The sequence below is a fragment of the Sceloporus occidentalis genome, unplaced genomic scaffold (assembly GCF_023333645.1).
Source record: "Sceloporus occidentalis isolate IW3139 unplaced genomic scaffold, rSceOcc1.0.p SCAF_274, whole genome shotgun sequence".
In the NCBI taxonomy this organism is placed as follows: domain Eukaryota; kingdom Metazoa; phylum Chordata; class Lepidosauria; order Squamata; family Phrynosomatidae; genus Sceloporus; species Sceloporus occidentalis.
The window spans coordinates 833,733-856,577 of NW_028317254.1; the positions used below are offsets into that span (position 1 = coordinate 833,733).

General features: G+C 44.3%; 1 protein-coding gene across 1 annotated transcript; it reads right to left on the bottom strand.

The window, feature by feature from the left end:
- Positions 1–1,086: 1,086 nt before the first annotated feature.
- LOC149275642 (sodium/hydrogen exchanger 8-like) lies at positions 1,087–20,765 on the bottom strand. Its single transcript, XM_089504510.1, has 16 exons — positions 20,752–20,765; positions 19,447–19,625; positions 18,196–18,276; positions 16,768–16,826; positions 15,293–15,376; positions 14,022–14,123; positions 13,626–13,660; positions 12,331–12,474; positions 9,681–9,822; positions 8,211–8,316; positions 7,971–8,087; positions 7,364–7,446; positions 3,979–4,090; positions 3,217–3,437; positions 1,390–1,536; positions 1,087–1,194 (listed from the first exon to the last, which is right to left on the bottom strand). Exons 1-16 carry the CDS (start codon positions 20,763–20,765, stop codon positions 1,087–1,089), a joined length of 1,734 nt encoding a protein of 577 aa, XP_089360636.1.
- Between the last annotated feature and the right edge of the window lie 2,080 nt (positions 20,766–22,845).

The following is a 22,845-nucleotide window of genomic DNA, read 5'->3' on the forward strand; positions in this document are numbered from 1 at the left end:
TCACGTGGCATTTCAAGAATTCTTAGATTTCCCCAACAAATAGATTTGTAAACACCGAGAAAACCCAAGAAACCAAAAAATGAAAAATGTCATTTTTGTTAAAAAAAAAAAAAAAAACTAGAAAAAAAAAAAATGTAAGAAAATCTTGACGAATCTAATTTCCCGAAAGAACGCATTCAGGGAATCGCCAAATCGCTCGAGGAAAACCAACCGTGAGCCAAGTGTTCCGGAATCCTAAAATCCTGCAATCGTCCCCCCAAAAAATATTTGGGCGAAAGGAGAATGGCGATATTAAAAAAAATATTCATCCCGGGAAAAAATATGCTTTGTTATCTCGAGAACGTTTCCGGTATATGATCAAACGAAGAGACCGGATAAAGCTAAGCATAATCCATACCTTAAAGCATGCCTCCCAACTGTCCCGCTTCGTGTGGGACAGTCCCGATCTGCTTGGGTAGAAGTCGGGAGGTTTGTCTAGTCTATTGCGCCTTTAAGAATTAATAATATAATTAAAAAAAAATGTTAGTTTCTACATCATATAAGCAACAGCTACTCTTCTTAAAGGGCCACATACAAAAAAAACAAAACCCAAATCCTTAAATTCTAATAATATTTTCCGTAAATATAATTTGTACACCCGTAAATATCTACATTGGTGGAGGCCGATCCCGGCGTTCCCTAAACGACAATCTTCTGCAAAGATGTGGAACGATACAAAGTATAACTTTTGATAGATAAGCAGCTTCCTCCAGAACAGCGAACCCGTGCTGGCTGATCACAGGAGACAACGGCAGCCGAGGGCCACGCTCGAGCCACCCGCTGAAAACGAAATAATGAGCTATTTCTGTAACATTTACAATCACACCTCGCAGAATTACAAACTATGAACAGAACACGTAGTGCAACAATTTAGCGTTTCCGGGACGCTCTAGGCGTTTGCTAGAGATATTTGCATTTTTTATCACAAGTGAACAAAGGTAAGTAAAATGGACTCGCTGCCGTGCCGCATGCGCCTCCGGTGTCCCCCACGGGTGACCTGCTGGTGAGAGGAGGGTCCTCAGATGAAGGGGATTCCTTGGCCTTTCTCTACAGCAGCTCCTGGTCATCATCTTCAGATCCAGAAGGTCCCTGACGCACTTCTTCGTACCATTTGTTTGTCAGGCTTTTCATCTGTATCCGACCATGATGAAGGTCCTATGATAAAAAGCCGACAGGTCAGTATGGTGGGATGCTGTGGCACAGACCTCTCCTGCGACCATATGGGTCTGGAGACTCGGTGGGTGACTCGAGTAATTCACAGGGTTATACTGGGACCGGTAGGACGTCATTGAGAATAATGACTATTTCCGAGATCATATCCCAGGGATAACACCCCCCCCCCCAGCTTACCTCTTGGGTGAGCCTCCTGGTGAAGAATGGATTTAGATATTTGGCATCTAACCACATGAAACCCTTGAGGTCGTGCTGTTTGATGAACTGAGCTTCATACTCCTCTTCTGTCAGTTCTGATAAATGTTCTGATTCAATAGTGTTGCCCTAAAAGTATAAAGATCTGCTTTAAAGGTCCACAGCGACGCACCAAGATGGACCTCTTGCCTTGACAGGGTCTTTGCCAAGATGGAGCTCTACAGCTAGCAGGGGCTCCATCAACATGAAACTCTACTTCTGGCAGGGGCTCCACTGAGATAGACGTCTACTCCTGGCAGGGGCTCCACCAAGACGGACCTCTACTGTAGACAGGGAGTCTGCCAAGATGGACTTCTACTGCCAGCATGGGTTCCAACAAGCTGGAACGCTACCGATGGCAGGGGCTCCACCATGACGGACCCCTACTGCTAGGAGGGTCTCCATCAAGTTGGCCGCATCATCATAGTGTTTATAGTGCCTTCAGTACAGATCATGTATTTTCACAGGGAACCTCAAACCAATTAAATGTCCTCACATTTTATATAATATTATAATATTTGTTCAATATGAGTTTTCAGTGATGGTTTCTCTTCAAGCGGCCGCTAATTTTGTTGGTTTATCGCCCATCGTACCTCGTTTGTACATACTGACTGCTCCGTATTAATGAGGTCCTGTAACGAGCGTCACATGATCTGTAAGGGTCAAGCCGGGTGCTTGAGATTATCATCATCTTTCACTGACTTATCTCCTTCCCTGACAATGCCAGCGACCGAAACAGGGAGCTCTACAGCAGAGATAACGGTCGTGTTCTCCATGAATCGGACCGCTGCAGATTAGATAGAGGTTTTTTTTGTACAAAAAAATGGCAGCTCCTGTGTGACGGATAAACAGGATACTGGGTAAAAACACAGACTATCTTGAGATTTAAGTGGCCTCCTCCTGCCGGATACGTTCTCGCCCGCAACAACCTTCCTGCCCTTCTGGGGTTTCATAAAAAAACCTAAAATGGTTAAAGTGAATCTAATGGGGAGGGGGGGGTCAGGGACCTGTATTACCGCCAAGGGCCGTGCCATTCATAATGGAAATATTTATATCATCCAGACTCCAGGACGTAAAAGGCAGATTTATGGGCTAAACAAAGCCTTTGCCAGGCCGCCGGCGGAGAGCAGGGCCCCGGCAGCGGCTCCTGGGATCAGCATCGCGGCTGAACCTCTCCATTTAAAGAAACGCTCTGGAGGAGGGCCGCTGAGAGTAACAAGCACTGCTCCGAGCACTCACAGCCGACCGAGGCTTAACTGTGCATGAAGCAGAGGAGAAATCGCTGCGAATCACAGCAGTCTTCCTTTACATACACAAACCCCTCAACGTACTTTTCTTTTTAAGATGTCCCTCTAAAAAAATATATGTTATTATGCATAAGGGGTCAAAAGGGCAGCCACTCGCATTGCACGTTATCTACATAGAAACATACTATTCACTGGCAGATCGGCCCAATTTGGCCCCCTTCTAGTCTCAAACCTTAATCAGTCGTTGGTCTCGTCTTAGATTCAGGAGCCGTATGTCTATCCCATGCATGTTTAATCCCCTCACTGTATTACACTCTACCACCTCTGCTGGGAGGCTGTTTCATCTACCTACCCCCTGGGTAAGGTAAAACTTCGTTCCATTCCATCTAAGCCTCTGACCCTGTAGTGGGCAGGGTTTGAGTAATATGGGTGGGGATATGGGCGGAGCTATCATTAGCATGTTTCTGCAGTAAGTCGGTCACGTTCTCTTTTTGATCGTTTGGAATAGATAAAAGGAACGAACCATTTTTTCGGTCTTGCTGAGGTTCACGTCCTTCTTACTCCTCCTGCGCGCTTTGGAGTCCTCGATGTCGATGAGCCGGATGAGCGGCATGGTGCCCCCGCCCATCAGTAAGATGGTGAAAAGCACGATGATGATGGTGGTCGTGCCTATGAGCTGACGCTTTTCCATCGGCTCCAGCTCCAAGTGAAGGCTGAGGGCGTACGGAATGGCTCCCCGCAGACCTGACGAGAAGAGCGTCGCGAGCGTCCATGAACACAATGTTCAATTAGTGATGTCATTATTTTGGTGAGAGCAGTCAATTTCAACTGCTCCATATTCATTCATTACCTTTGTGTCTGGTAAACAGTGTGCTAATAAAGCTAATGCGGAAGCTGCTGGGGGAAATTTGGGGGTTATAACACAGAAGGTAGGGACTGTAAGAAGCGCTGCGGGAGTTGTTGGCGCTATATAAATAAAAGATGATACGGGCACCATGTATAGATTAAGGGCTCTGAGTGGAAGAAAAGGCTGCTTTGATAACAGAGGGTATGATGCGTACTCAGCCCCAACTCTATGATTTAACTATACATTATACAGGGTTGTCAGAACTCAGACCAGCATTGGAGCATTTGAATAGGTCTCTAGCTGGAGTTACACCACGAAGCGCGTACATTCACCCCCCCCCACCACATATAGGGTCTCTATACCGGCCCCTTGTAAGGATCCTTGATCTACAAAGAGAAAGATGCTACAATCGGGGATTGGGAGCGGTCCATGTCTTACCGCTGAACCACATGATGAACATCATTTTCGGGGTGATCTTGTGATCCCGGAAGAAGTTGAGCAGGTAGGAAAGGGGGAAAATGTTCACAGCTCTCGCCAGCAGCACCAGCACCTGCGTGAAGGAGAATAAAGGATTTTACAAAGACTTTGGGATCAGTGAGCTGTTCTCATGGAAAACAAGGAAATTTGGAGTGATAAAGGGCCACTGGAACACAGGAGTGATGGGAGTGATAAAGGGCCATTGGAACACAGGAGTGATGGGAGTGATAAAGGGCCACTGGAACACAGGAGTGATAAAGGGCCACTGGAACACAGGAGTGATAAAGGGCCACTGGAACACAGGAGTGATGGGAGTGATAAAGGGCCACTGGAACACAGGAGTGACGGGAGTGATAAAGGGCCATTGGAACACAGGAGTGATGGGAGTGATAAAGGGCCATTGGAACACAGGAGTGATGGGAGTGATAAAGGGCCACTGGAACACAGGAGTGATGGGAGTGATAAAGGGCCACTGGAACACAGGAGTGATGGGAGTGATAAAGGGCCACTGGAACACAGGAGTGATGGGAGTGATAAAGGGCCATTGGAACACAGGAGTGATGGGAGTGATAAAGGGCCACTGGAACACAGGAGTGATGGGAGTGATAAAGGGCCATTGGAACACAGGAGTGACGGGAGTGATAAAGGGCCATTGGAACACAGGAGTGATGGGAGTGATAAAGGGCCACTGGAACACAGGAGTGATAAAGGGCCACTGGAACACAGGAGTGATAAAGGGCCACTGGAACACAGGAGTGATGGGAGTGATAAAGGGCCACTGGAACACAGGAGTGACGGGAGTGATAAAGGGCCATTGGAACACAGGAGTGATGGGAGTGATAAAGGGCCATTGGAACACAGGAGTGATGGGAGTGATAAAGGGCCACTGGAACACAGGAGTGATGGGAGTGATAAAGGGCCACTGGAACACAGGAGTGATGGGAGTGATAAAGGGCCACTGGAACACAGGAGTGATGGGAGTGATAAAGGGCCATTGGAACACAGGAGTGATGGGAGTGATAAAGGGCCATTGGAACACAGGAGTGATGGGAGTGATAAAGGGCCGTTGGAACACAGGAGTGATGGGAGTGATAAAGGGCCGTTGGAACACAGAAGTGATGGGAGTGATAAAGGGCCGTTGGAACACAGAAGTGATGGGAGTGATAAAGGGCCGTTGGAACACAGAAGTGATGGGAGTGATAAAGGGCCATTGGAACACAGGAGTGATGGGAGTGATAAAGGGCCTCTGTACTCCTACAAAGAGATTCCATTAAAAATCAGCTGTTTCCAGCTACAATAGTCATTTACAACATTAACCCCGTCTGCGCTGGATTTCTGATCCATTTCATGTTGTTTTAATGGACAAAATGTGATTTCAAGAACAAGGACATTTCTAAGTGACCCCAAACTTTTGAACGGGTTGTGTGTGTTTAAATATATATATATATATATATAGAGAGAGAGAGAGAGATTGCCTTTTTAACCCCGTAATGACAAAGCCCGTACATGTACGGGCTCAAAAAGAATTGTTTTCAATGGGTTTAGGGACCGCCCATTGTCTTTAAGGGGTTAAATCTGCAAATACCATCACAGGTTTATTTAGTGTAAGAACGATAACATGTAGTAAATTCCAGTAAAGCAGATAACAGAGAGGACGTTGACACAAAAGTTAGCAGATCAGCCCAAACGGAGTCTTATATATAACATATTTCCTAAATATTAACCTGCTTTGCGTTGCACACCTTTCCCTTTTCACGTAACGGCCCTTTTTAAACGCGCCATTCCTGTAAGGGGAATCAGTCCACAAATTCCTTGCATGCCTACGGACTCGGAGTGACCCTGCCACGGACAGACTGCTGGGCGCATTCTTCAGATAAGAATTTCGAAGCATCTAAAGGATCCTATCACCTAAACAGCGTGCGGCGATGAGTCTGCATTACGGCACATTTAACTACAAAGAGCAGCAGCAGCAGCCATCATGCTCCATGTCCTTCTTTTGAGCAAGAGACAAGCTTTTGAGACTAATTAGGTCTGTTCTTCTTTGAATATTATACACAAAAAAACCCTGAAAGCTTGCAATCTATTATACTTAAGTTAGCCATACACTACGCATGTATGTATATAGAGAGAGATGTATATATATAGATGTATATATGTATATATATATATATATATAGAGAGAGAGAGAGAGAGAGAGACACACACACACTCTCTCTCTCTCTACCGTTCAAAAGTTTCATGGAAAACAAGGAGATTTCAAACTTTTAAACAATAGTGTGTCTGTGCGCGTATGTATATATATATATATATATATATATATATATATATATACACACACACATATACTGGTATATATACATATATATACATGCACAATCTTTCTATAATATGGCTTCTTTCTATGTGTATGCAGAACACATTAGTAAACCCACTGGATTTGGTACAGATGGGCTGGAGAGGTCTATTCTTTAACCACTTTGTTTCCAGTGCGGAGCGACTACCCTCAGCGAGGAAGCCAGAAGGCAGCGTTACTTGTTGTAGCCGAGCAGCCAAGCGAGGGAAAGCGGTTCTGTGATTCACTCTGCGGCGGGCAGAGACCTGCCGGTTACCATCTATTTATTCTGCATCCATGAGGACGGCACTTCACTTTGGCCGCCTTCGTGCCCCGGAGAGGAGAGTTGGAGCTCTGCATGGAACTGGTACTAACAGGCAGTTTAATGTGAAGAAACTGGGTCTGACAGCAGATATGGACCTTCCGACCCCGTGGTCTTCCCAGAAAGACTCTCTACCTGAGACTTATATATATATATATATATCTACCATTCAAAGGTTTGGGGTCACTGAGCTGTTTTTGTGGAAAACAAGGACATTTCTGGCTGTAACATAATTACAAAAGGGTTTTCTGACCATCAATTAGCCTTTTAAACGTAAACTTGGATCAGTGAACACAACGTGCCGTTGGAACACAGGAGTGATGGGAGTGATAAAGGAGTGATGGGAGTGATAAAGGGCCATTGGAACACAGGAGTGATGGGAGGGAAAAAGGGCCATTGGAACACAGGAGTGATGGGAGTGATAAAGGAGTGATGGGAGTGATAAAGGGCCATTGGAACACAGGAGTGATGGGAGTGATAAAGGGCTATTGCAATACAGGAGTGATGGGAGTCACAGGAGTGATGAGAGTGATAAAGGACCTCTGTACGCCTATGAAGATTAAAAATCAGCCGTTTCCAGCTACAACAATTAACCCCATCTACGCTGGATTTCGAAGCACGGTTCCAGCAGGTACATTAATGAATCCAGTCAACGGCACATGATAGACGTGTGTTTTTAAATGAATACTTACAATGCACCAGATCACGAAGGACATTTCGAACTTGTGGGGAAAACTAAATATCGAAAGACCAAGAAATGCAAAAACGCAGGTTTCTGGGGGGAGAAAATAAAGACAGAATAACCATCTGGTATCAGACAACAATCCCAGTGGAAATGTCATCCGGCCCCCGCCTAGTCTGTCCGTTTCTCTTGCTGTAAAGACTTAAACCTTTAATCGTTAGTTGGTCTCGTCTTAGATTCAGGAGCCGTATGTCTGTCCCATGCATGTTTAAATCCCCTCGCTGTATTACCCTCTACCACTTCTGCTGGGAGGCTGTTCCACTTATCTCTCAGTAAAGAAATAGTAGTAGCAACAAAATAGGTTCAATACTACTGCTCTGAACATTTTCTCTGGTTCATCGTTAAGTCCTCTTATAGTAAACATTATAAAATACATCATAAATCTTCATGAGAAAAAACATTCCTAGTTGGAACGTGAAATTCTTTCTAACCGGCTGAGACAAATCTGTCTATACAGTACAGCGAATAACCAGCTTCGGTTCGAGACGCTGCTTCATAACCCTTTATTAACCGGGAGCCATTAAAGGGTTAATGAGCGTCCCGGGAAAAAAACTTACCGCACAGGAAGGCAACGGTTCGTAAAGTTTGTTGCATCAGTATTTGTGTAACCGGAGACAGGTTGTGATGAGTGTAATGGGACATTACGATGCCGGCGAACAGTATGGCCATGATACCTGAAAACACGAGGAAACACAAGGAAATAAATAAACAAAAATAGAACATTTACGAGAAAACCCAGGAAATTCATGAAATTAAAAATATATATATTATTTATTAGTTTTATGTATTAAACTCACCTGATAGCGAGATCCCCTCCGATAACCCGTATGGAAGATAAGCAAAGATGATCATCATTCCGAACTCCAAGGAGGGCGTCTTCCTCAAATCCAGATGCTTCAAGACGTGAACGCAGGGTTAAGGAACACGTGGGGTCTGTTTGATGAATAATGGAGGGCATACGAGTAGAGGGGGACACCCTAATATCATTGGAGGATCATCATAACAGGATTTAAACTGGGGGGAATATTTAATATATAATGTATTTTATATTTTCTTTATTACCCGGTAAGTATAAATATGGTGCACGTTTCCAAGAAAGATACGTTCAAAATCTTTCTAAATTAAATGCAGCCCGATATGCAAATCCAGAAATCTATTTGCATACGAGGCTGCGCACCCATACGAAAGCTGTACAACTATAAAATCCACAATTTTAGCGTAGATGCGTCAAGGTGTTATACGACACAGAGCTCGGGGGTTTAGTGCTCGAACATAGACTTATTACCTACATGTATGTCATATACACTACTGTTTAAAAGTTGGGGGTCACTTAGAAATGTCCTTGTTTTTGAAAGAAAAGCACGTTTTGTCCATTAAAACATGAAATGGATCAGAAATCCAGCGCAGACGGGGTTAATGTTGTAAATGACTATTGTAGCTGGAAACGGCTGATTTTAATGGAATCTCTTCATAGGAGTACAGAGGCCCTTTATCACTCCCATCACTCCTTTATCACTCCCATAACTCCTGTGTTCCAACAGCCCTTTATCACTCCCATCACTCCTGTGTTCCAAAGGCCCTTTATCACTCCCATCACTCCTGTGTTCCAAAGGCCCTTTATCACTCCCATCACACCTGGGTTCCAATGGCCCTTTATCACTCCCATCACTCCTGGGTTCCAGTGGCCCTTTATCACTCCCATCACTCCTGGGTTCCAATGGCCCTTTATCACTCCCATCACTCCTGGGTTCCAATGGTACATTGTGTTCGCTGATCCAAGTTTATGTATAAAAGGCTAATGGATTAAAACAGCTCAGTGACCCCAAACCTTTGAACGGTAGCGCATGTCTCTTTTCTTCTTGCTTCATAACTAATCTTTGCCTGTCTCCATTCTTCTACTAACGGCAGGACCGTCTTATTTTCTCATCACCATCTGATAATATCCGATTCTTTTTATAGAGGATTAAAGAAAGGTGCTGTCCCTTTAAGTGGCCCAGATCAAAAGTAATCATCTGAAAACCATCAAAAGACTGAGTTATCACAATGAAGGATTCACGGGATGAATACAATGCGGCTCCCAGCCCGGGGAAAGTAATAGACGTCCAACGAGATTAAAACCCAAGACAAGCCATGTGGCTCTTTTTCAATCAGCGGACTCACAATAAAACCCTTGGAGAAGGGGGGGGCAGCTCGCTGCTGAATGATCATACTGTTATTAGCCGGGGATGTAACTCAATGAGCATTTCACACACACAAAAAAAGGATATTAGAGCAGAAATCAGGCCGGTCAGAGTTCCCAGGGCTGCAGAACCAAAGAACATCTTCAGGAAGTTCCCCAAAGCCTGCGCGAAGGTCTTCCAGCCGTTCACGTCAGACATATCCCCCCCTCTGGTCAAACCTTCTGCCGTGCTGCCAAGACACAATTTAGATTGTGAGCACACGAGCGGGACCCTCGGGAAGCCCACCATTCACGGCAGGAAAGGTCAAGCCCACAGCCGGGGTCCCCAACTCCCGTTGTATCTCTGTGTGTGAATGTATCACGTGTCACGTTTGAAATGTACAGCGCTGCGGAATATGTTGGCGTTTCATAAATAAAGAATAATAACCAATGTTTCGCAGATGAGGGGGGTGGTGGCAATATTGTACAGCGCTGCTGTATATGATGGCGCTATATAAAAAAAAATTATAATAATTTAGTATGGTTAAATCAACATTACGATCAATCACACTTAAACGTAGCGGTTTAAAAGATAAATATCCCCTCCCCCTCGATTTCCTTCCTACACCCGGAAACCTCCACGTCTTGTCTTTCCTCGCTCCTTTTTTCTGTCGCTTCTTCCAAACATCCAGAAGCCGACATTTCTAGCCTCTTTGGCAAAAGTTTTCCGTTTAAAAACAGTGGTCGCTTTTGTAAATTCCCGTGTTTGATGCCTTTATTATTTTTAAAAAATATATATTTCTTAACTAAACTCAGTCTGTACAATATGGCTAACAAGTCCTTATCCAACTGTCTTTCTCTGAACAATATAGTAACATTTCGATATACATTATCGGGGCTTTTCGGTCTGTAGAACCCTGCGATACCCTCATACCCAGCAAACATTCTAACCCCGGAGGAGAGAGGGGCATCAGGGGAGGAATGAAGGGCATCAGACAAAAGAAAGAAGGGCATCAGGCGGAGGAAAGAAGGGCATCAGGAGGAGGAAAGAAGGGCATTATGGAGAGGAAAACAAGGGCATCATGGAGAGGAAATGAAGGGCATCAGGGAGAGGAAAAGAAGGGCATCAGGGAGAGGTAAGTAGGGCATCAGGGAGAGGAAAGTAGGGCATCAGGGAGAGGAAAGAAGGGCATCATGGAGAGGAAAGAAGGGCATCATGGAGAAGAAAAGAAGGGCATCAGGGAGAAGAAAAGAAGGGCATCAGGGAGAGGAAAGTAGGGCATCAGGGAGAGGAAAGAAGGGCATCATGGAGAAGAAAAGAAGGGCATCAGGGAGAAGAAAAGAAGGGCATCAGGGAGAAGAAAAGAAGGGCATCAGGGAGAGGAAAAGAAGGGCATCAGGGAGAAGAAAAGAAGGGCATCAGGGAGAGGAAAAGAAGGGCATCAGGGAGAGGAAAAGAAGGGCATCAGGGAGAGGAAAAGAAGGGCATCAGGGAGAGGAAAGTAGGGCATCAGGGAGAGGAAAGTAGGGCATCAGGGAGAGGAAAGAAGGGCACCAGGGAGAGGAAAGAGGGACAAAAGGGTTTGGGTCCCAAAGAGGGATTGGACACACTAAACAAGGGCAGATCATGCCTGGATACATTGCGGTCCGTGGTTCTTTTTAAAACATGAGAACAGTAATGATGGGTTCGGCAAAACAAATGAGACAAGAGAGAGACAGACAGGAAAAGGAAAACGGAGGAGGATGTGCTACACGTAGAGATAAAACAATGGATGTCAACTGCGGAATGTGGAGTCCTCCGGGGTTAAAAAAAACATTGCAAACGACTAAATCAAGAAAGAAGAGGATCAAACAGAATTCTTAGTTCTCAACATTTCTATGTTATTGGGGAACCAAATAAAAAACAGCTCCCACGGCACCCTCCATCAGTACATCAACTTATTTGGAACTGGTTTTTTTTGTGGCCGTTTCCTGCTCGATTAGCATTCCCACAATCAATACTTCCCATCAGGGTCTATATTAGGTAACAAGAGGGTCTGTAATTATTATATTTTATAAGCTGAGCTCATCGGTTCCCACGTCATTTTATTTTTTTCCTTGGAACATAGAATTCTAAACCGAGTATTCTATCCACTTCTGTGTTCACTTCTCTGTCCCAGTTACGACATTGTTACAGAATACGAATTGATTATTACTTCTACAACCACCATTAGTGATGCAAAGCTGACACCAAAGCCTACAGATTATCCGGGGATTTTTTCAGGTTTTGACCTCACTCGGTTGGATTTGCTAAACTCATGAAAAATTTATTCCTGGAGAATTAAATTTAAGATGAGAAAAGACTAAGTTGACCCATTTTAGAGGAGAAACCAGCCAGGGTCTCATGGATGCTCAGACCTCAGAGTACGAAGAGCTCTCTTAGTGACAGCTTCTGCAAGGGTCCCTCACGTCCCCCCGGAGAACTCGCGGGAGCTCTCAGAAGAGCTCCAATGGGATTCTCTGGGGTACGAGGATTGGCAAAAAGAAGAGCGAGAACTTCATGCTACCTGCTCATCGGCCATGGAGTAGGCAGGTGCTTGGGGTAGTTAGGTCCTCTTGTAGAGACGTTGGCTCAGCTTAGTCCAGCACAGCTGAGCGACCCCAAACTTTTGAACAGTTGAACGTTGAGCGTTTGCGGAGTTGGAGGACAGTAAACGATGCCTACAGATCTCACGACAAATAGTCATTATATAAACCCCCGGAAACATAGTGTTACTTACTTGGTCAAAACAATGGAGACCGCGTCATTCAAAATGCTTTCTCCAAACACCAACATGTTAAGAACAGGATCCACGTTGAGCGCGTTAAAGATGGCAATGGTGGCTACCGGGTCCACGGCCGATATTAAAGAGCCAAACGCGAAGCTGCAAAGAAAAGGACCTTAAACACGCTTTTGCAAAGACACGATAAGGAAATGCTCATTTTTGTCACTGTTGCTAATCTAACAAACTGGGAGCCAAAGGGCCACAGACCCCCCTATAAGAAGTACAGCATAAAACCTGCAAATTAAAAAAGTACTCAAAGTATTCAAACATGCTTTTAGGGTCAAATATACACTTTTTAAGTTCCTTGGTTAATTTGAGGTGGAAGTGGACCGATTAAATGGCTGACAACCACCAGGGCTGCTGAGGGACTAAAGAAAGGGTTAATTAAATCCAATCCCAGCCTTGTAAAAATCGAGGTCACTTGGCAAGCTAGCCGCTGAAGTGCCAGACGTGGGAATAGAAATAACTAGATTGCTCCAGCTGGCGTTAAACTACAAAAACACGGCTTCGGCCGGCCAAACGCAGGAAAAAACGCTGTCAGGATTCGCAAAAAGATCAATCAATTATCGTCTTCGGATTTGGCATCACGCATCCTCGAGTTACGCAAACATAAGGATTGTCTAGAGCCAGAAATTCTCAGAGCACAGATATTTGTTTGGGTTGAAGTTTGGCAGAACATCCCCCCCAGCAGAGGTGGTAGAGGGTAATACAGAGGGGGGATTTAAACAGGCATGCGATAGACATACGGCTCCTGAATCTAAGACGAGACCAACGACTTTTTAAGGTTTGAGTCTTCACAGCAGGAGAAACGGCCCACTAGACGGAATCTACCTACCCCCTTACGATTGTTTAAATTTTAGATGCTTGGGGAAATATATTTATTCTAGAAAAATATTCATTTGTGGTTTACAGCGCTGTGGAATACGGTGGCTCCATAGAAACCAATATATATAATAAGAAATATCAGTGTGATTGTTCTGGAGATCCGGAGTTTTGAGGGTCATCTCGTGGACGATGAGTAAAAAGGACTACAAAAAAAATAAGCCAACGTTTCGGCCACGAGCCCCTCGTCACAGCAAAAACATTATTAGATGGAGGAAGCTGAGATTAGCAGCAGCATCCTGAAGTCCTTATTCCGCCCCTTATAAAGCTGCCTGGACCAATCAGCAGCAATCAGAAGAGACAGAACTTTAAATCCCATCATTCTGAAAAAAGGAGCCAATCAGTGTCTCTGATTATTAAAAACATACCTGTCCGTCATGGTAAGCTTGTAAATGACGTCAGCCTGTGGGAAATATAAATATACATCAGAGATAATAGTAGTAGTTACATTGCTGTGCCTCTGGAGTCCTGATCAGGGGTGGCCAATCTGTAATTCCCCATCTGCTATGACTCCCATGATGCTCAACCAGAAACCGATGCTCCCCTTCCTTTTTTATCCTGTTGCTAGAGCGTCATGGGATATGATGTCCCCTCCCCCTACACTAGATGGCCAGCCCACTTTTATTCATATTAAATCGCAGGCTCCGCCCATTGGTTTACGATTTCTTGGTCGATGTCAATCAATGAAATTAACCCTTGCTGAGACAGTATCGACAGATTTCTATAAACGTTGGGGTTTCCAGTTTAACCCTATAAATCCTCACCTGGCCTAGGAAAAAAATGCCCCCTCCTACGATGAAGGCCGATATGGTCGTACCGAACACGGCAAACAGGGTTATGGAGCCGATATTCTGGAAGAAGTTACCCTAAAAAATAAGCAAAATATTTTATCAATGGGATTTGCCAGCACAGTGTTCACGAAGTGTATAGGCGACAATCTCAGCTACGGAATATGATGGCGATATATAAACCATAAATAATAATAATAACTGATATAGTTACAGTTCTCATAGGCACGCAGGATCTCAGAGACTAAACTCAATGTATTAGCCTCTACCACTTCTGCTGGGAGGCTGTTCCATTTATCTACCACCCTCTCAGTAAAGTGGGGAGTGCGGGTCTCAGGCGAAACCCGCAGAGCTCCAAGGGATAGTAATGTTGAACAGTATGGCTGCAAGGCGCCCCTCTGCTGGCAAAGTGCATATAGCCAATAGGAGGTGGGATTTCTGTTTCGCTTGTCTCCTATTGGTTACACAGTGTTCTAATTCAGAACTCTGACTTGCTTATATATGACATCCCGAAAATAACGACATCTCTCAAAATACCTACATTCCCAAACCTGAGGAATCTTACACATGAATAGACACGCAGTCTAGAGCCCTGCGCGGGACTACTTTTTTAATCCCGCTCCCGCCCGCTCCCGCGGTTTTTAATCCCGCTCCCGCCCGCTCCCGCAATGTGGGTGTGCCGCTCCCGCCCCATTTGTGGCCAATCCCGCCCGCTCCCGCCACATTTGTGGCCAATCATGCCCGCCTCCTTACCTGATTTCCCGCGCAGTCCCGGCCGGCTGCCCTCGAGTTGTTCCCTCACGGCGTCTCTTCTCTTGCTCCGCCCAGGAACAAGGCGGAGTCACAGGAAGTGACGTCACATCACGTGACTCCGTTTTGTTCCTGGGCGGAGCAAGCTAGGAGACACTGTAAGGGAGCAGCAAGAAGGCAGCCTTGCGGGACTGCGCGGGATTACCGGGACCCGCAGGTACAGTGCCTGACCGCCCACTCCCGCCCGCAGCCCCAGCAAGACCGCCCGCGCCCGCAAGTTTTTTGGCGGGACCCGCCTCCCAGTGCAGTCCTCTAACGCAGTCATCATTTTTACAGGCGCTGAAAGAACCCGCAGTCTGATCCATCTTTCCTGAGCGAGTTACATTGCCCGGGAACATATAGGGATTCGCTAACATTTTCAGCTGGCGCACCAAAAGTTTTTTGTTTGTTTTTTTAATGAAAAAAACTACATTAAAACGTATAAATGAGTTGCTTACCTTGTGTAGGGAATAACCAGACTCAAATATTATGGGAGGAAGCAAGAGAAGAAAAAACATATTTGGGCGAAACATTTCTTCCTCCTGTAACAACAAAAATATATATATATCTTTTTCCCATTAATATAACCACAAATAATTGAGATTATAGGGGTGTTTTGGTGATACAAATGGTCTACTATACACATAAAGGCCGTTAATCCCCCCAAAAAAATTCTAGTTTTGTTTCAAGGTTCTAAAGGGTGATAGAATTCGTGTGATTGGCTCCTGCTACTCACATTGATTTTAATAGGAACTCGGCCCCCAATGACTTCAATGCATTCACAGGAAGTATACTTAAGTCTGCTTCCTGTTTTCAGCAGAGGTGGCTGGGGGCGGAGCAAAATGAGACACAGGTCTCTGTTTTTTCTAACTGCAATAACCAAACAACATCTGGACCAATATACATTGTAAAAAATTATAAATAAATAAAATATAAATAAAATAAATAAATAAATGAAATTTAATAAAGAGACATTGCGGTGTCCCATAAAAAGTCTACAAATCTCAGTCTTTTCTAGCACAAGAATAGGGTCTGCTCGCTTTTTAGAAGTCCTGTTATTTTTCAGTAATTTGGCCTTGCATTAAAAAGCATTTTTCCGTGACATTTACCATTTATATAGGTTCTTTCATACGCATTTAATCCTAAAACAAAGGCGGCTTGATGGTAATTGGCCTGCGGTCTTTGAAAAGGAAACGCTGGGATTCTGAGAACCGGAGGAGGTAGTTTCACTTGTAAACAATATAACAATGCCGCCTCCACCTGTGGGGCAATTTTAATGTAAATTTGCAGCATGTTGCCACGGAAACGACATCCGCATGTAATATGATGGGTTTCATTATGAACCGGCGTTAAGAGTTTTGAAAACGGTTTATTCTTCACGGAGTAGGAAGAAAGTGAAGGACTGGACTTTCGACCCCTTAATGCAGACCATAAGGTCGGAGATTATCGAAACGGCCCCCCACGGCACAGCGGCCAAGGAAAAGACTTGTAGGATAACGTTAAAGGGACAGTCTGCTCCCCCAAACACATGAATGCGTATAAATATACTCAGTAAGACACCGGACAGTACCGAATTCCGCTGCCCTGTCGATCTCTACCTGTCCCTGAAAAGCGGGACAGAGGAAGAGCTTGGCGGGATAGAGTGCCGCAAGGCGGGACAGTTGGGAGGTATGTAATATGTATTCTTTATCTATATGAGGAGAAAAACATACAAAGTATTTATGGAGGATTATGAGGAATAGGGTTGCACAACGTCCGTCCTTGAGGGCGGCAAAGGAGCCAGGAATTCAGAGCATGAGTTTTTCTAATGAATCTTTAATTGAGATGCCTGTTTGTGGCCCCTGAGGACAGGAGCTGTGCTGCCCTTTGCTCTGCATCTGCATGGCCATCCTACGCATTACCTTCACGTTGAGGCGTCTGTCGGAGCTCTTACCTTCCAATTTGCTAGTTTTTGAGACTCGATGATCTTTATCACGGCTCCCATTAGGATGCCTGCCACATACAGAAAGATTTTTATTATTTCAGGTTGCCTGAACCCCCCCCAGACGCTGTAATATGGAGACCCCAACCTGTGTCCCGAAAACAAATTTTGTCCATTAAAATAACATGAAATGGATCAGAAAGCCAGCGCAGACGGGGTTAATGCTGTAAATGACTGATTTTTTATGGAATGTATTCATAGGCGTACAGAGGCTCTTTATCACTCCCATCACTCCTGTGTCCCAATGGCCCTTTATCACTCCCATCACTCCTGTGTCCCAATGGCCCTTTATCACTCCCATCACTCCTGTGTCCCAATGGCCCTTTATCACTCCCATCACTCCAGTGTTCCAACGGCCCTTTATCACTCCTGTGTCCCAATGGCCCTTTATCACTCCCATCACTCCTGTGTCCCAATGGCCCTTTATCACTCCCATCACTCCTGTGTCCCAATGGCACGTTGTGTTCGCGGATCCAAGTTTAAGTAAAAGGCTGATTGATGGTCAGTAAACCCTTTTGCAAATTATGTTACAGCCAGAAATTTTACATAGATATACAGAACTCTAAAATTTGGTACTGATTCTAAGAAAAGAGGGGATTTCATAAAAGCACAGTAAACGTGTATTAGATTTAGGTTAGCGTGTAATGGATAGTTACGTAACCCCGTCCAGTTCCGCCCCACACATTATTCAGTGCCAAACACGGGACATTAGCACATCGAACTGGTCAGTCATAAGACATCACTCGTCACCCTTTACCCCCCGGCCCGTCTCCATTGCTGGTAAGATAGAGACAAGGACACCCTTGTTCCGAGGCAGTCATCAAGAGATAAAACTTAATGAGCGGACGGGTCCGGAGTCCAGGCTGAATAATCAGTGTGGAAAAAGCCGGGCGTTCTGAGCAGAATGATTAATTAATAGACGCTAACGATAAGCCGCGGTCCGGTCTGTAAATAAAGTGAACGGGTTTGCAAATATCTAAGATTTACTGGGGCAGTTGGAAGTCAAAGCATTTCAAAAATCACCCTATTAAAAAGAGGATGTTATTCTCATTGTACGGCGCCGTGGAATAGGATGGTGCTACATATACATATAATATACATAGAATATATTAAATACAAAGGACAATTCTGATGTAAACATTCAGGAGCCGTATGCCTATCCCATGCATGTTTAAATTCCCTCGCTGTATTACCCTCTACCACTTCTGCTGGTAGGCTGTTCCACTTATCAAACACATTACGCTTTGTTACGGGGGGGGGCTTTTATTTTAATTTAAATTAAAAAAAGATTCTAAAAAAATTCGCATTATTGTTGCTTTAAATCCTCCACGTAGCGTAACAAATGTAATTGCCCAACAAACATGTGAAGTGACCGCTTACCTAATGACACAACAGCAACGCTTTCCGGCATGAAGTGGAGTCTGTACTTTATAAGCAGATGCACCAAGAAGATGCAAATAGCTATGGAGAAATAGGAAAAAGCAACTGTCACAACGCAAGGAAACGATAATTACGCTAATAAAGCTTAAACTTGGGGGCATCCGTTATAAATGTGAAGTAGTCACCATGGAAACCAACAGCATGGTCCTGCTTACTGCTTCACTATTACTGCTATGGACGTTAACGATTCTTTAATAATAAACCCCCTCTAAGACTTCATAAAAGAAAGCATCTTGCCACAAAAGCAGAAGAGCCTCAGAATTATCTACATTCTGTTAAATAAGGGATTGAATTAGAAAAATCCAAAATGAGGGTATTTTCTCTCATTTCTCTTTATTTAAAACATGGTGGTTTCAGTAATGCCTTATTCGTATCTGGGAGGAAGGCAAGGAGTATGATGATGATGATGATGGTAGTGATTAACATGAAAAGGAATCCCAGAGAAGGGAAACAAAACTGAATGAGTTCCTGGATTACACGGTTCGTTAGGCTGAGCCACATGACTAGAACATATGATGGCAAAGACATTGGGCATGAGTTGTGTGTGACTACTGACCATCTGACCAGACCTCACGTTGGAGATCACATTACTAGATATATATATCTATATCTATACTGCACGAAGGGTTACTGAGAGCTGAAATGAGGAAGAGGAAGTTCTGCAGAAGCTGCTGGCTACCATCACGGTCAGATGACCAAACCATGGCCCAGAAACAGGTCTGGTGGCCTTAGTTTGCTCCTGAAAACAATGCGCTCTTATATATATATATATATATAGTTTGTTTCCTGTAATTGCTCAACTATCTGCCTGTTCTGGTATCCGGAGATCTGGGTCGGTGGGGAGTGGAACAGGAAAACACCTGGGAACCTTCTAAATGAGCTGACCCAGAGACCTCTCAAACATTAACCCTTTAATAGGCCATCATGAAGATTCTAGGTACCGACTCGCCAAATGGGTTACCCAAATGGCTCTATTACCGGCCCTCATAGAAACCTTCACTTGTCATTATTTAAGGATATACTCTACTGGGTCACCTGCATTCAACCATAACAGGTATATCAGCCATAACATACCGGTAGAGAAAGCACCAACTGGGAGTCCTAGATATGATCACAGAAGTGTAGAAGGCTTACCCCGAGGCTTCACCCCCCTAAAGACCATTCTATTTGGCTGCAATTGGCCATACTCACCTAACACTAAGAGGCTAAAGAATATGGACATTCCACTGGATTGTTCCTCTTGCTGGGCCTGCACCCCAGTCTGTACGGGGATAATGGGTTTGGCAGGCGTGGGTAACACCAGCTTCGTAGTAATTGCCAGGGTGGTAAACAGCGTGGAGTTAAAATCCCCACGTGTCCCATTGTGGATCCTGCGGGATGAAAAATTTACATTTTTAAGTAGTATAGAAAATTCTATAATATGCTCATCAAATCTGATCCGTACACAAGAGGTTGGAGGAGCAGCTGCCTGTTATTTAACCTACAGGAATAAAACATATAGAGAGGTTAAGATACTAAGATACCCTAATAACCAATCGGGGCTGAACATGTCGCAATTTAATATAACATTCTGACCCAAGTATTCCTTGTATTGCGGAGAAGGGTTTGGAGAAGAATGCCAAGACGGTCCCCAAGGTGCAAAATTTAAAGCCCCTTTTAAGACAACAAAAATGTCTCATTGAGGTACTACGGGCACGTTTCTACAACCGGCGGCTACAAGAACTGCGCGGTCAGAGAAACACTGTTTGGCTATTTTCGGGGACCCCAAGGTCTGAGACGGGGAGACCCCATGTATGGTAATTAAACTCACAGTGACTTTTCCACATTATGATCCCAATTTATTCCAAATCATACCGCAGCAAGTATATTTTGTCAAATGTACTTCCATTTCACATTTGACACCCAAAACCACGTAACTTTACCGACATGACACGTCAACGTATTAACTCCCTGCCTCGGCCGCAGATCAAACGCAGATGAACACAGACTGACGTGCGAGGAGATCGTTTTAATCATTTATTTCAGAAACACCGCGAGGTAGGACTACGCATGGAAAAAAGACCCTGGAGCAAAACTGGAAAAGTGGTGTTATCACCATAGCAACGGATATCCCTGTTCCCAGTACAATTCTATTGGTGGATATGGTGACAAGGCCACTTTATTCCAGCTTTCCACCAGAATCCTTTCTTATGCATAAGCCCCAGTTACCTAAATCTTGAAATATAGTAGTATACATGATGTAGTCAGAGCAACTATATATATATATTTATACATACATACATACATACAGACATACACACTGCACATCCTGCTTCCTGTACAGGTAACAGGTGCAGGTATAGCCCTGGTTATAAGCACGACACCACCATTAAAACCTGACAGTAGCATGCTAGCCACCCACAAGATGCCCCCTAAATAATACCCCCAGTCCCCTGCCCCTCGGTAACCATAAGAGTGTAATAAAACATCCCCCTGTGGCTTAAATATCCCACTCACTCCGCATCCGCCATCTTGGTACACCCAGCAGGACTGAGTTTTACCATAGAGTGCGGTTGCCGGAGTGCCAGAGAGTCCACATCCGGTGTGTAGTCTCCATATAAATGGCCAAGCTGCAACCATAGAGTTTCCGGAACTTAGGAGCAGCTGGTGACGCGACCTGGCTGACGCTAACCTGGTGAACAGTTGTTTCCGGAAATGACTGACGTCAGCTGTTGCTCTGGTAATAATGAAGCTTCATGACTTCTGAGTGGTCCTAATGTAAAGCTCTAAGCAAAGCAAAATGAAGTTAATAAAGGGTTGGGGGAACCAGGAACTAAACTAAAGAATAAATACATTCATTTATTAAAGCTTGGCCTTGGCAGCTAGTGCGTGTCATGGTACACTGCATTTGCCTTATGACATCATAAAACAATTTCACCCTAGAACTGGGGTTGTATAAAATGTTGATCACTGACAAATTCTGTCCCAACCACAACAAGGGTAAATGACACTCCAATGAAAGATTTTTTGGGGTAGCCTTATAGGCATTTTAGGGGGCTGCCTAAGGGCCCTGAGCCGGTTAGGGGTGCTGCCGCCTGGTTTCAACAAGCAAAAAAGTGCAGAAGGGACTCCTCACCCTGAAGGACACCCCATCTCTGCTTTATATTTACTGCATCGTGTCCATGTGTACAACGACAGGTGTTGGATCGGGGGAGCTGGACAACAGCCCAACATTGTCACATGGTGGACCGTGCCATTCTAAAACTTGTTAAAATAATATGAAAACACACAAAAAATTACTAATGTTTAACAAACCTCCCAAAAAGTAGCATTCTTGCCAACCTATTGTTTTATCTCGACCGTCTAGATCGGAGAGACAACCTGATGGAGCATTGCATGCTCTCCTCTTTTACCTTTTAATTATCATGTTGGCAGTGGTCCTAGGAATGTTCAAGGCCTATAACTTTATACCCATCCATCTGCCGTGGCTTTTACGAGCCTCTGCCCTTCAGCCGCCCCACATGCTACGCAGAAGAACAATAAAAGTATTGATAATGCTGCGACCTATCCCGAAAAACGCAGTTATGCGTAAGCATCCACCATGCTAAAAACACGCAGCGGCTGCGCATGTCTGTGTTACAGCTTTAAGTAACCACTTATGTATTAAAAGAAAAGCACCAATGTTTTATTACTGGTATATCATTCACTTTTATTTAATATTACTGTATATACAGTGCTGGGGTTATATTACTGTATACATTGCTGGGGGTTAAATTACTGTATACAGTGCTGGGGGTTATTAATGTATACACAGTGCTGGGCTTATATTACTGTATACAGTGCTGGGGGTTTTATTACTGTATACAGTGCTGGGGGTTATTAATGTATACACAGTGCTGGGGGTTATATTACTGTATACAGTGCTGGGGGTTATATTACTGTATATACAGCGCTGGGGGGTTATATTACTGTATACAGTGCTGGGGGTTATTGGATTAGGATAACTGTCATCTGAGGATCTCTAATAATTATCCGTAAAATATATTGAATAAGATTTGTAAATACTGACCATCAGAAATAGCATACATTACACACTATTGATTAATGTTGTTCTTAAGTGAAGGGTCTCCTTTAATATTTAATGCCCCCTTTAATGCCGCAGCGTTGCATATTACTGGAGTTAACCTTGGCTGGGATCTCAAATTACAAAGAGAGGGAGAGTTAGAATTACAAAAAAAAAAAGAAAACAGAGACATTTTACATGCAAATCGGGATCCATGAAATAAGCAAATTGGGACTTTGCATTGGAGTCACAGGCCAGTGACTTCGAACAAGCGGATAGTTTCTCCCAAGAGGGGTGGTGTGAATGGTTGTATGATGCGTGAGCGAAAATGAATGCGATTGTACTTGGTGAAGCAAAGAAGCTGCCTTGTACTGCTGTGTACTGCGCATGCAAATTGCTAGAAAAAACATGGCCGAAATGTATTACATTGTGTCTGGTTCGCAGCTTCTGCATCTCTACAACAACCTTTAATGTAGCATTATTATACACAGCGATAAGTCAACCAGCCCACTGACTAGAGGCGTTACTAGTTACTAATCCTGCTGCCC

Excerpts from the sequence above, each read along its gene's own strand:
- LOC149275642 (XM_089504510.1), bottom strand. Across the intron at positions 16,827-18,195 it reads CGTTGCTGTTGTGTCATTAG|GCATCCTAATGGGAGCCGTG; the intron begins GTAAGCGGTCAC and ends TGTATGTGGCAG. Across the intron at positions 3,438-3,978 it reads GTTCATCATGTGGTTCAGCG|GTCTGCGGGGAGCCATTCCG; the intron begins GTAAGACATGGA and ends TCTTCTCGTCAG.